The 12,229-nt window shown below is 48.5% G+C and overlaps 1 protein-coding gene across 1 annotated transcript in view; it reads left to right on the top strand.

Moving 5' to 3' along the window:
* The window catches only part of Oseg6 (intraflagellar transport protein Oseg6), a 313,337-nt gene that overhangs the window by 72,268 nt on the left and 228,840 nt on the right, over positions 1–12,229 (top strand). The window contains 1 exon segment of the mRNA XM_068348165.1: positions 208–320. Within this exon segment, the coding sequence (XP_068204266.1) occupies positions 208–320 (113 nt within the window).

Below are 12,229 nucleotides of genomic sequence, written 5' to 3'. Positions count from 1 at the left end.
TCTTTATATACTTTTCCCTCGCCAACCCTCATCATTACCTTCTCAATTCTTGGCGGGTGTTGCAACATAGATCAGGAGTTGGGTAATGATAGTGATTTTTTTTTTCTTTTTTTCATCTTAAGGTTGTCAAGTTGGCACTTCTAGTTAGTAGCTTTTTCTATTCAGAGGTGAATATGGAAATAATAGGTTTTTTTTCTTTTCTCTCAGGTGAGCTTGGTTGTTGCAAAGAAGACCCTGTTTTTGTACAATTTGAATGATCCAGATAATCCCATTGAATTGGCTTTTCAAAATCGATATGGCAATATTGTGGCTTACAAGTGGTATGTATAGTTTTTCCTATCGTCATTGTTAATTTTTTTAAACTTAAGACTTACTCGGTGGTTATATAAATATAGCTTTAGTCTCTGACGTCCCGGTAGAAATTCAAAATTCGCGGCAATCGCATATTGAGTAGCCAGGTGTACCACCTGCACGCCCTCACACGAAGGTACTTAGAAACATTCCATGAATCCTCAGATTTTCTCTGCCGCTCACGCCGGTAACATCATTGGATATTCACTCGTTATTAACCTGAATTTTGGCAGTTATCTTGGTGATGTACTACTAAATTGGTTATTGGCATTCGCTTATTTTGGTTTTGTTTGGTATTTGATTGCTATGTTCATAGCTTAAAAGGTAGGATTAGAAGTTTTTTCAACCTACTGTACTGTAAAACTGTTGAAAAACATGATGGTGGTAGGTAAACACTCCGCCTACTCTATGACCTCACAGTCATATGACGTAAGCTACGTAGACTACGTAGTATGACTTGCAATCTAAAAAATGATAAGTGAATACTATCTTACTAACCAGAGTATTTAAGTTTTATAAGATAAAAGGAATATGTTATTTTAAGAAAATATTTGTCCTTTTAGTATATTTTCTTTAGATAATCTTCGGTCTATTTTCAAAGATTAAATAAACTAGCGTTCAGTTAAATTTACACCACGCAGTTCTCAGTCAATCGATACAGTACTGTATTACAAATTTCTTTTTATCGTTATTTATGAAAAGTAAAATTCTACTTAAAAACCAAAGTATTTAAGTTCTTATAATATAAAGGAATATATTATTTTTAAGAATATATTTGTCTTATTAGTATACTTTATTTAGAGAATCATCAATCTATTTTCAGAGTTCAAATAAACCAGCGTACAGTTAAAGTTACACTACGTTGTTCTCACACAATCGATGCAGTTTCACAAATTACTTTGCATCATTTTTTTTTTTTTTTTTGATATGGGATTTCTAATGTTAATAAAATTTCTTATTGAATTCCCACTCAAGCCCTTGGCGGAAGATTAATATCTCTCGCAGCGGGCAGGTCTAATTAATATATTACATTTTATGTACTTTCTTTTTACAAGGTAAAAGGCTTACATGTCTTTCCTTTGGTCTTATGTGAAAGAGTATTAAAAAGACTAATTTCCAGTGCTAAATTAGTGCAGTGAATTTAATCAGTCAGTGGAGGGTGCGTTTGCTCGAACCTGTCGTTATCCTAGCCTTAGACCTCTTCCAAGCTCCCCAACCCTTGGGAGAAGGAATGTCGATCGGCGAAAGGAAACGAGAGGCGTTAGTGCTCGAGCAGACGTCCCCTCGAGCGTTCCTGTTGACGCTTTCCAGAACGCTCGCCCTCGCCATGGGTAAGGCGAGGTAAAAGTGTTATCTAACGCCGAGCGTCAGAGCTTTGGACAGCAAGCTACTAACGCTACTGTAAGAGTTTGACACGATGTTTGTTACTATGTGCAACTTCTTTGTCTCTTTTGTTCAATGAGCTAACGTTCTTGACGCGAACGGCATAGTTCCGAGCATCTGAATCGCTAGGGTTTTTAATCGCGAGCGTCATTGTTCTGTAAGTCACGTGGCGCCGAGCGTCAAGCAGTTGCATGACGTCAAGCATCCAGCAGTTGTACTTAACGTCGAGTGTCAAGCAGTTAGACATGACGCCGAGCGTCAAGCAGTTACGTGACGTCGAGCTTCAAGCAGTTGGACGTGACACTGCGTGTCAAGCATAGCTCCGAGCGTCTAGATCGCGAGCTTCTAAATCGTGAACGGCATTGTTCCAAGAGTCACGTGATGCCGAGCGTCAAGCAGTTGCATGACGTCTAGCGTCCAGCAGTTGGACTTGACGTTGAGTGTCAGGCAGTTAGACGTGACGCCGAGCGTCGCACAGTTGCATGGCGTCAAGAGTCCAGCAGTTGGACTTGACGACAAGTGTCAAGCATGATGCCGAGCATCAAGCAGTTAGACGTGGCGCGGAGCGTCAAGCAGTTAGACGTGACGTCGAGCATCAAGACCTGGATGTTGTGGTTACACCAGTTGGGCCAAACGTCGAGATCGCGAACGTCTTAGTTCCGATCGTAATGACCCGTAGGCGTCTAGCGTTGGAACATTGTTACGCCAGGTGCTATATTAAAAGATACAGAAATAAATATTAACTGGAAAGATATTATTTTCTCAGACCAAGGCCCGCTTGAACTAACTCTTGGTGTCTGTTGGATGGCGAGAATTAAAAACCCTAAAAGACATTGAGGCCAGAATTCAGGACCTTAAGGAGTTGACAACTAGGAAACAAGACATCTCTACCTCGGTTAGAGACTTGCAGGAGGAAGGGATTGACGATCTCTTTTCTCCTATTTATCTTTTAGAGGAGTTCTCTTAGGAGAGGTTCATAAGATACTTCTTCCTTCAGTTGACTTTAAGAAACTCATGAGAGTTTTTTCTGAAGAGTTTCCAATTTATTTTGTGCCTGCTGCTCCTTGTCCCGCCTTCAGAGTTTTTGCTAAGGAAGGCGTCGAAGGAGTCTCTGTTTACTAAGATGGTGCTGTCTCGATCATCTAATAGAGCTTTGAGGAGGATGGGAGACTGGATGCAATCCAAGTATTCCAGGATAACACATGTTAAGGTCGAGGACCTTGTGGCAGCCCCACAGAGACTTTTACAGCCCCCTGGGTGGATTGCTGAGTCTCTCAAGGAATGCAGGGCATAAAACCTATGAAGCCAGTTTCCTTATCAGTTATGCCAGGATAGCAAGGGTGGAGGTCTACCTACGTTAAGGTCGAGGACCTTTTGGCAGCCCCACAGAGACTTTTACAGCCCCCTGGGTGGATTGCTGAGTCTCTCAAGGAATGTAGTTAAATGAGGCATAAAAACCTATGAAGCCAGCTTCCTTATCAGGTATGCCAGGATAGCAAGGGTGGAGGTCTAGCCACGTTAAGGTCGAGGACCTTGTGGCAGCCCTACAGAGACTTTTACAGACCCCTGGGTGGATCGCTGAGTCTTTGGAGGAATGCAGGCAATGATGCAGGATAACTTTGAATTAGAAGTCAGAATTGAGGTATGCACCACCGTTTTTTCTTCCTCTCTTCTCCCTCAAGAGTTGGTCAAAGAAACAGGTTTTGGTGTCTAGATCAGCAGAAAGTTTCTGCATACTTTTTCTCTAAACCGCACAGACAACGGTAGGAGCCAGTCTTAACTACTTCTGGTGAGCGTGGGAGAGGAGAGGAGCAGACCTTTGGTCCGTGCTATTACTAAAGGATGGATGCGAATTTTTTTTTTTTTTTCCTAATGAAACCTTTATTAGTTACTCCGATAGACCTCTCTGCCAAATACAGAGAGGAGCCAAAGGGACAGGCTATGCAACATCAAATGTCTCTGTTTGGAGATGGAGGCTATTGTCCGGTTCTGGATGTAACTGCTCTCAATGCCTTCGTTCAGAAGTCAAAGTTCTCCATGGAGACATCGAAATCAGTCCTTACAGCAGTAGGAAAGGTCCACTGGATGGTCTCTTTAGACTTCCAGGATGCTTACTTCCACATCCTCATCCATCCGAACTTCAAGCAATTCCTGAAGGTTCGTGTATAGGAGGAAGTTGTCCAGTTTTGGGCTCTTTGTTTCGGCCTAAGCACCACCCCTCAAATAGGTGGTGCGTCTGCTAGGACCTGTCGTTCTTCTAACCATAGACCTCTTCCAAGCTCCCTAAACCCTGTGAGTAGGAAAGGTGAACGTTCTAACCATAGACCTCTTCCAAGGAATGTCGACCATAGACTTCTTCCAAGCTCCCCACCTCCTGGGAGAAGGAATGTCGAACGACAAAAGGAAGGGAGAGGCTTTAGCTCCCGAGCAGACGCCGCCTCGAGCATATCTATTGACGCTTCCCAGGACGCTCACCTTCATCATAGGAAAGGTGAGGATGAAGGTTTTTTCGTCATCTTTGGATGACTCGGCGCCCAGACGAGTCTGGCGTCAAGCTTCCAGACCTCTGAAGAGAAAGGTGGACACGGTCAATCAGCGTCCTATCATGACACCACAAGCTTCTGGTTGCATTCTTTGGAGCAGTTCTGAGCGTTTTTTCTTTCGACCAAAGAAAGCTCTCCTACCGAACATCCTTTTAGGATGTCGGCAACTGTCAAGAAACGTCCTACTCACGCAGTTGCAGGACAGCTGTCTGAGCCTGACATGACCTCGGTTCATGCTCCTCCTCCACCGTCAGACTGGTTATCGTCCTCTGGACTCTCTGCGTGTTGTTTAAAACGGTGTAGAAAGAGAGCTTGTGGTAGACGTGACGTCACCTGTACCACAACAGGTTGACCCTATATTTAATATGCTGCAAGATTTGCAACAGAATCTCTCTCTTTGCTCATGCAGGTTTATCAACCGGCGAACAACAAGAGAGTAGCAGGACTGGACCCTGAGCGTCGGGTAATTTCACACCTGGACGCCAAGCGTCGTAAGGCTACTGGTCGAGAGGTTCTTGTTGACGAACGTCTTTACAACTCCCCCCGTTAAATGTCATGTTTTAGCATCTTTTACCCAAGGAGTCAAGCAGACAGACGTGACGTCGAACGTCCACCTAATGTGACGTCGAGCGTCCACCTAACGTGACGTCCAGCGTCCACCTAACGTGACGTCCAGCGTCCTGCAGGACGTGACGTCGAGTGTCCAGCAAGACGTGACGTTGAGCATCTAATGGGGTGCGACGTCAAGCATCAAGCAGAACACGACGTCGAGTGTCAAACAGCTCGTGACATGGACATTACAAAGTGATGCAAAAGTTTGTGCCACACGAAAGGACGGATTGACTCTAGTGGCCCTCTTTTGACCCTCAGAGAGTGGTTCACAGAGGTACTGGAACGGATGGTAGACACTCCAAGAAGTCTTTCATTAAGAGTAGATCTACTCAAACAACCCCACTTGGAAAGGTACCATCAAAATCTCCAAGCTCTTCATCTTACTGTCTTCAGATTATCGAAAAACTCACAAGAACTAGAGGTTCTTTCGAAGGAAGCAGCTAGAGCTATTGCAAGAGCAAGAAGGACTTCTACCATCAAGGTTTACCAATCCAAGTACGAGGTTTTTTAAATTGTGGTGCAGAGTTAACTCTCTTTCCTCGTCCAGTACTTCTATAACTCGAATTGCTGACTTCCAGTTATATCTTCGAAGGAAATGCAATTTTTTTATCCTCTACCATCAAAGGATACAAGAGTATTGTAGCAACCGTATGCATGGCACAAAGCTTGGACCTCTCTAATGTTAAAGACCTACAGAAACTTCTTAAATCGTTTGAAACATCAAAGCAACAACTCCAGTATTCACCAGCTTGGAATCTGAATATTGACCTGAAGTTCTTTATGAGTGACAGGTTTGAGCTCTTGCATTCAGCTTTTTTTAAGGACCTCACGATGAAGACTCTATTTTTGGTCAGTCTGGTGATAGCTCAAAGAGTCAGTGGGATTCATGCTTTTAGCTAAAACGTTGGTTTTTTCGAGATAACAAAGCTATCTGCTCACTGCAGTTAGGCTTTCTCGCCAAGAACGAACGCCCTTCTCAACTTTGGCCCAAGGCTTTTGAGATTCCGAACCTTTCGGATGTGATTGGTGAGGAGTTGGAGAGAGTCCTGTGCCCTGTAAGAGGCGTGAAGTTCTATCTGGACTGTACGGAAGTGTTGCGAAGCAAGTCGGAAGTCCTCGTTGCAGATGTCGAAGAATGCACTTTCATTCTTCATCAGGCTTATGCACATTGCAGTGAGGCAGACCTCAAGTTTTTTGAAAAGCCAAGATGCTTGAAGTTAGAGCTGTAACAACTTCGGTGGCCTTCAAGCAGAATAGATCGTTGCAAAGCATTAAGGATACAACCTTTTGGAGGAGTAAATCTGTGTTCGCTTCACATTATTTTGAAACGTGTCCAGAATCTTTTTGAGGACTGCTTCACTCTGGGACCATTCGTAGCAGTGAGTGCAGTAGTTGGGGAAGGATCCACCACTATGTTCCCATAATCCTATACCCTTTTCTTCTCTTGGAACTTTTGTATTTTTATGGTTGTTCGTGGAGATTGGTCGACAGTCTTCCACAATCATTGATTTTAGTCAGGTGGTCATTTTGTTCCTTGAGAGCGCCCGGAACAAGGGTATTGGAGGTGGTCCTGTCAACATAGAGGTATTTACACCGGTTTGACAGCTCCTAGAGGTCTTCAGCCCCCTGGGTGGATCGCTGGATCTCATAAGGAAAGCGGACATAATGAAAGTATTCATTAATGTCAGCTTCCTTATCAGATACGAACCCTTAAGGTTTATTAACTCTTAAGTAAAATTCCAACAATGTTGGCTGTTTCTGACCCTCCACCAAGGGTGTCAATCTGCTATATTTATATAACCACCGGGTAAGTCTTATGTTTAAAAATAATATTTTCATAATAAATAAATTTTTGAACATACTTACCCGGTGGTTATATCAATTTGATTCCCTCCCTCCTCCCCTCAAGAGAGACAGTCTATGGGCATGGAAAATCTGAGGATTCATGGAATATTTTTAAGTACCTTCGCGTGAGGGCACGCAGGTGGTACACCTGTCTACTCAATCTGCGATTGCCGCGAGTTTTGAATTTCTGCTGGGACGTCAGAGACTAAAGCTATATTTATATAATCAGCGGGTAAGTATGTTCAAAAATTTATTTTATTATGAAAATATCAAATTAGGATCACTAGTATACTCAGTAAATTTGCAGATTCTGGTATGTAACTGTTAATTATTAAGATTAACTTCTCTGGATGGTTAACTAATGATTTATAACTTGCTTACTACTCACAACTGCTGATATTTATTTGAAATAAAGAAGCTCTTCTAGTACATTCTATAACTCTAGGAAGGCAACCTTTACATAACCCCAAATGTGAAGCATAATCTCGAAAATGCTGGAACTCGCTTGAATAAACATATTGAATATTTCCAGGGAAAAGAGAAATATCCATTTGTTCCGTAACTGAAATACAAACCACGCTATTTAATAGGGGTATTACTTTCGGCGTAGCTGAAATGAAGAGCCATTAATTTTTAACGAGGGTTTACTACCCACACTGCTAGTTAGCGGTGGTAGGGGAGGGTAGCTTGCTACCCCCCCCCTCACACACTTGTGCTTGAGCTCATTTTGCTCTCGGCTCGGATGGTGGTCGGACGTGTCTGCTCTCATCCCCGTCATCATTTGGCAGCCATATAATTGCTTTTGTCTTTTTTTTCCTAGTTCTGAATATGTGAAGTTGGCCTCTGCAATCATGCACACCTGCCCTGGGTTTCCCGACCGCACTTGTGGAACATTCATGTCGGCGGTCAAGACTGATCCTCACACCCTTTGTTCTTCTTGTAGGGGCCAATGGTGTGATAGCAACAACAGGTGTAGTGAGTGTAGGGAGTGATCTACCTCCCAGTGGGAGAGGTTTTCGCGACGACGGATGAAGAAGTCAAAACGGGATATTTCTCCTTCAGAGGTTGCTTCGAAAGGAGAAAAACCCAAGACCTCTTCTTCCGTTGCCCAAACCTCCTCCAAAGCTCCCACTCGGTCGGTCTCTTCCAAGAGACCGTCAAGTGGTGGCGTAGACCGATGTATTGTTAACCAACCTCGGGACTCAAGAAATGATGTTGCTTCACCTAGCGAAGCAGCTCCACCTCTCCTCCTGGGGGAGGATATGTCACTAACCTCCCTTTTTCAGCTTTGGTCCTCCTTGGGGCTTACGGGTTCGCCTTCCAAGGAGGTTTTGCTTAACTACATCCGATTGGGTGCTGCTGTCAAGCAATCGTCGTCACCGTCAGAGGTTGATCCTCTGTCTTTTGTCGACGTTGTGGTGTCAGAAGTATCCAATGCGGTATCACCCATCACCTCTGCCACTCCAAACTCTACGGGAGCTGACGGCTTAGTTTCTCCCGTTACTCTTCAACCTATGAGGGAGAAATTAAGTCCATCGTCAGTCTCTCCTGCTAGTGTTTCTCCCCCTCGCGGGAGTTCACTTACAGAGACTCCTCTTCGGAGGACTGCAGAAGGTCAGCTTGCTGATCCAACGGCCCCCAGAGGACGCATTCGTGGGAAGGCTCACCTTCCTCTCTGCCATAGAGGCCTTCTTTCACCTGCGGTGAAGAGGCGCCTCTTTGGTTCAACATCTTCGATGCAGTCCACCGCAGAGGAGCCTCAAGACCAATCATGCATCACTGCTCCTGCATTGGTCTCGGATCTTTCTGCAGATCGTTCGCTATTTCCTTCGGTGGAGGGTCGTCCTTTTAAAAGACACGTCGACCTTTCATCCGACAGACCTGCTGATCTGCCGTCGCTGTTTCTACATGGGCCTAACAAGGCTCCACCAAAGCACGCTATTGCGCGCCAACAATATACGCTCTACTCGCCAGCGAGACCTGACGAACGCTCCTTAGTAGCTCGTCAGGCCCCACCACTAAATCCTAACACAGGGCATCAAGGGTGTATGCGCCAACACGCGCATACGCTCCAACAGGAGCTTAGCTCCATCACACGCTATGCGCGACCTCCTGCGCATATGCGTACCCTCATGCGCATATGTGCCCACGTTCTCCTGCGCTTCAGGTCTTGCTTGCGCGCCCTGCGCAAACTGTGCCCACACGCCCTGTGCTTACGCGCCAACATTCTCATACGCACCCACGCCCAGCTGCGCGCCAACACTCACCTGGGCGCCAGCGCTCACCTGCATGCAAACCAACTGTGCGCCATCAACCTCCTGCGCAATGGCGCTCTCCCGCGCACCAACAATCTCCTGCCCGTGCGCATACGCACCCAACATCCAACTCTCCTGCGGTCCATGCTGCGCATGATCATATGCACCAGGTAAAACCTGCGCGCCAATGATCTACTGAAAGCAGTACTTCTGGGAAGTCCGTAATGCTGGCTTCTCCCACGCGCCAACCAGTACCAACGCGCCAGCGCTCACCTGCGCGCAAGCCTTCGCCCATCCTCTCCAAAGGATGCTCGCCAACATTCTCCCGCGCTCCCGCGCGCCCCACATGATTCAACTGCGGGCCCGCGTGGTAGGGATTCTACTCCTGCGCGCTCGCGCCCTATGGCTGGTATAGATACGCGCGAACTCTCTCCCGCGCGCCCACGCACTCAATGTGATAATCCTACGCGCCCGCGAATACTCTCCTGCGTCCGCGCGCCCCAACAGTCTCCCGCGCACCCCAACATTCTCCCGCGCACCCCAACATTCTCCCACGCACCCCAACATTCTCCCGCGCACCCCAACAGTCTCCCGCGCGCCCCAACAGTCTCCCGCGCGCCCCAACAGTCTCCCGCGCGCCCCAACAGTCTCCCGCGCACCCCAACAGTCTCCCGCGCACCCCAACAGTCTCCCGCGCACCCCAACAGTCTCCCGCGCACCCCAACAGTCTCCCGCGCACCCCAACAGTCTCCCGCGCACCCCAACAGGTCTCCCACATGCCCCAACAGTCTCCCTCGCGCGAGCCCCGACATTCTCCCTCGCGCGAGCCCCGACATTCTCCCTCGCGCGAGCCCCGACATTCTCCCTCGCGCGAGCCCCGACATTCTCCCTCGCGCGAGCCCCGACATTCTCCCTCGCGCGAGCCCCGACATTCTCCCTCGCGCGAGCCCCGACATTCTCCCTCGCGCGAGCCCCGACATTCTCCCTCGCGCGAGCCCCGACATTCTCCCTCGCGCGAGCCCCGACATTCTCCCTCGCGCGAGCCCCGACATTCTCCCTCGCGCGAGCCCCGACATTCTCCCTCGCGCGAGCCCCGACATTCTCCCTCGCGCGAGCCCCGACATTCTCCCTCGCGCGAGCCCCGACATTCTCCCTCGCGCGAGCCCCGACATTCTCCCTCGCGCGAGCCCCGACATTCTCCCTCGCGCGAGCCCCGACATTCTCCCTCGCGCGAGCCCCGACATTCTCCCTCGCGCGAGCCCCGACATTCTCCCTCGCGCGAGCCCCGACATTCTCCCTCGCGCGAGCCCCGACATTCTCCCTCGCGCGAGCCCCGACATTCTCCCTCGCGCGAGCCCCGACATTCTCCCTCGCGCGAGCCCCGACATTCTCCCTCGCGCGAGCCCCGACATTCTCCCTCGCGCGAGCCCCGACATTCTCCCTCGCGCGAGCCCCGACATTCTCCCTCGCATGAGCGTCAATATCCTCCTGCGTGCGAGACTACTGAACGACGCACGGCAAGGTCACCATCGCCTCATTCCCCTCCCCACAAGCGCATACCACCGCGTATTGTGGGAGAAGGGAAACATCCAGAGGGGTCTAGGATCCCAAACCTTCCACAGGTGAACCCACCAATGATAGTGACTCCTCCCAGGGGTCTTTCAATCCCTGTTCCTTCAAAGGGTATGTCTGACAGCGCGTCTGTCAGCCAACAGCCCTGGTTCGGTGCCCTGATCAGAGCTGTAACGCATGCTTTGAAGCCTGTCTTCTCTGAATTGGAACACAGAACCATGGCTTCTTCTACCCCTTTGAAGAGAAAAAGAGGAGTTCGAGACGCAGTCACTTCCCCAAGGGTGAAACTGACTCCATGCAGACCTTCGAGGGAGGTTTCTTCTTTTCCTCAGACTGCCTCTCCTTCCCTTTCGGACGAAGATTTCCCATCCCCAAGGGAATCACGCGAAGAGAGACTTTCCCTCATTGCACCAATGGGGTCTACTCGGTCGGGGATTGAAAGGAACATGCCACCCTCGTCAATGTGGGAGTCCTACATCCTTCCCAGGAAGGAATCTAAGGACTCCAAAACATTGCTGAAGTCCTCTACTAGGACTAGGATGGAGCCAGCTAGCCACCCAGGGAATGTCCGCGACTCTCCCCAAGAAGAGCCTTTGGGGATAGAAGGAGACTTTGCTGCAAGTCCTACAGCAGGAGACCAGCAAGAGTCAGAACATGTGTTCTGGCAAGTTCTGACTCTAATGAGGGCTCTCAATGAGTTTTCCAACCCAGAGATCCCTCCTCGAGAGAGCAAGGACACGGTCTTGGACCGTGTCTTTGGTACTCAGAAACCCTCCAAGATCAGTGCAGCACTGGCCTGATCTCAAGGGGTTAAGAGTACCAGGGACAAGATCTCACAACAGCTCTCCGAGATGTCCTCCTCCAACTGTTCCGGTGCCACCAACAAGCTCTTCCCACCTCCTCGCGTACAGCAGAGGAGGTACTTCAAGATCCTGGAGGAGCCTTGTTTAGCTCTTTCTCTTCACCACTCGCTGGAAGAGCTAACCAGGGGAGTCCCTCTTGAGAGGCTTTCCAACCGGCAGGTCTCATTCTCGGCAGCCGAGATCCTCAACCAGGAGAAAGTTGCGAAGTGTGCTATGCAAGCCACGAAGCTGGTTGGGGACCTTAGGTATCCTGATACGTTCTGAGGACTTCTCCAAAGAACGTACCAGAAAAGCTATGGAAACCTTCCTTCTCTCAGGTACTCGCACGATAGAGTTTCTGGCCCACCAATTCTCAAACTTGTGGGCAAATACCATCCTGAAACGTCGGGATGCAGTAGCTAAGAGATTCCATGAGAAGATCCCTAGTGCCGAGATCAATAGGCTCAGACATTCCTCCCTAGAGGGATCCGTCTTGTTCGAGCCTAAGGATGTGGATCATGCTGCTGAGAGGTGGAGGAAGTCTCATCAAGACTCCCTCCCTCATAGGGCTTTAACATCCAAGCCCTATAAGCGTCCAGCACCACAGCAGTCCCGTCCAGTCAAAACCACTACGACGACAACAGCAGCAAAGACCTTGGTGTCTAAGCCCTTTCATGTCAAAGAAAGGAAAGGCAAAAAGTCCTCCAGGGGAGGCAAGAATCCTAGAGGGAGCAGCCGAGGTCACAATCGCTAGGATAGGCAGTTACCCATTATGTCCACCTGTGGGGGGATGCCTACAAAGTTGCTCAAACAGGTGGAAGCAACT

The sequence above is a fragment of the Palaemon carinicauda genome, chromosome 24 (assembly GCF_036898095.1).
Source record: "Palaemon carinicauda isolate YSFRI2023 chromosome 24, ASM3689809v2, whole genome shotgun sequence".
Classification (NCBI taxonomy): domain Eukaryota; kingdom Metazoa; phylum Arthropoda; class Malacostraca; order Decapoda; family Palaemonidae; genus Palaemon; species Palaemon carinicauda.
Note: the sequence above shows the minus strand (reverse complement) of the source record. Positions and strands in the feature narration are given on the sequence as shown.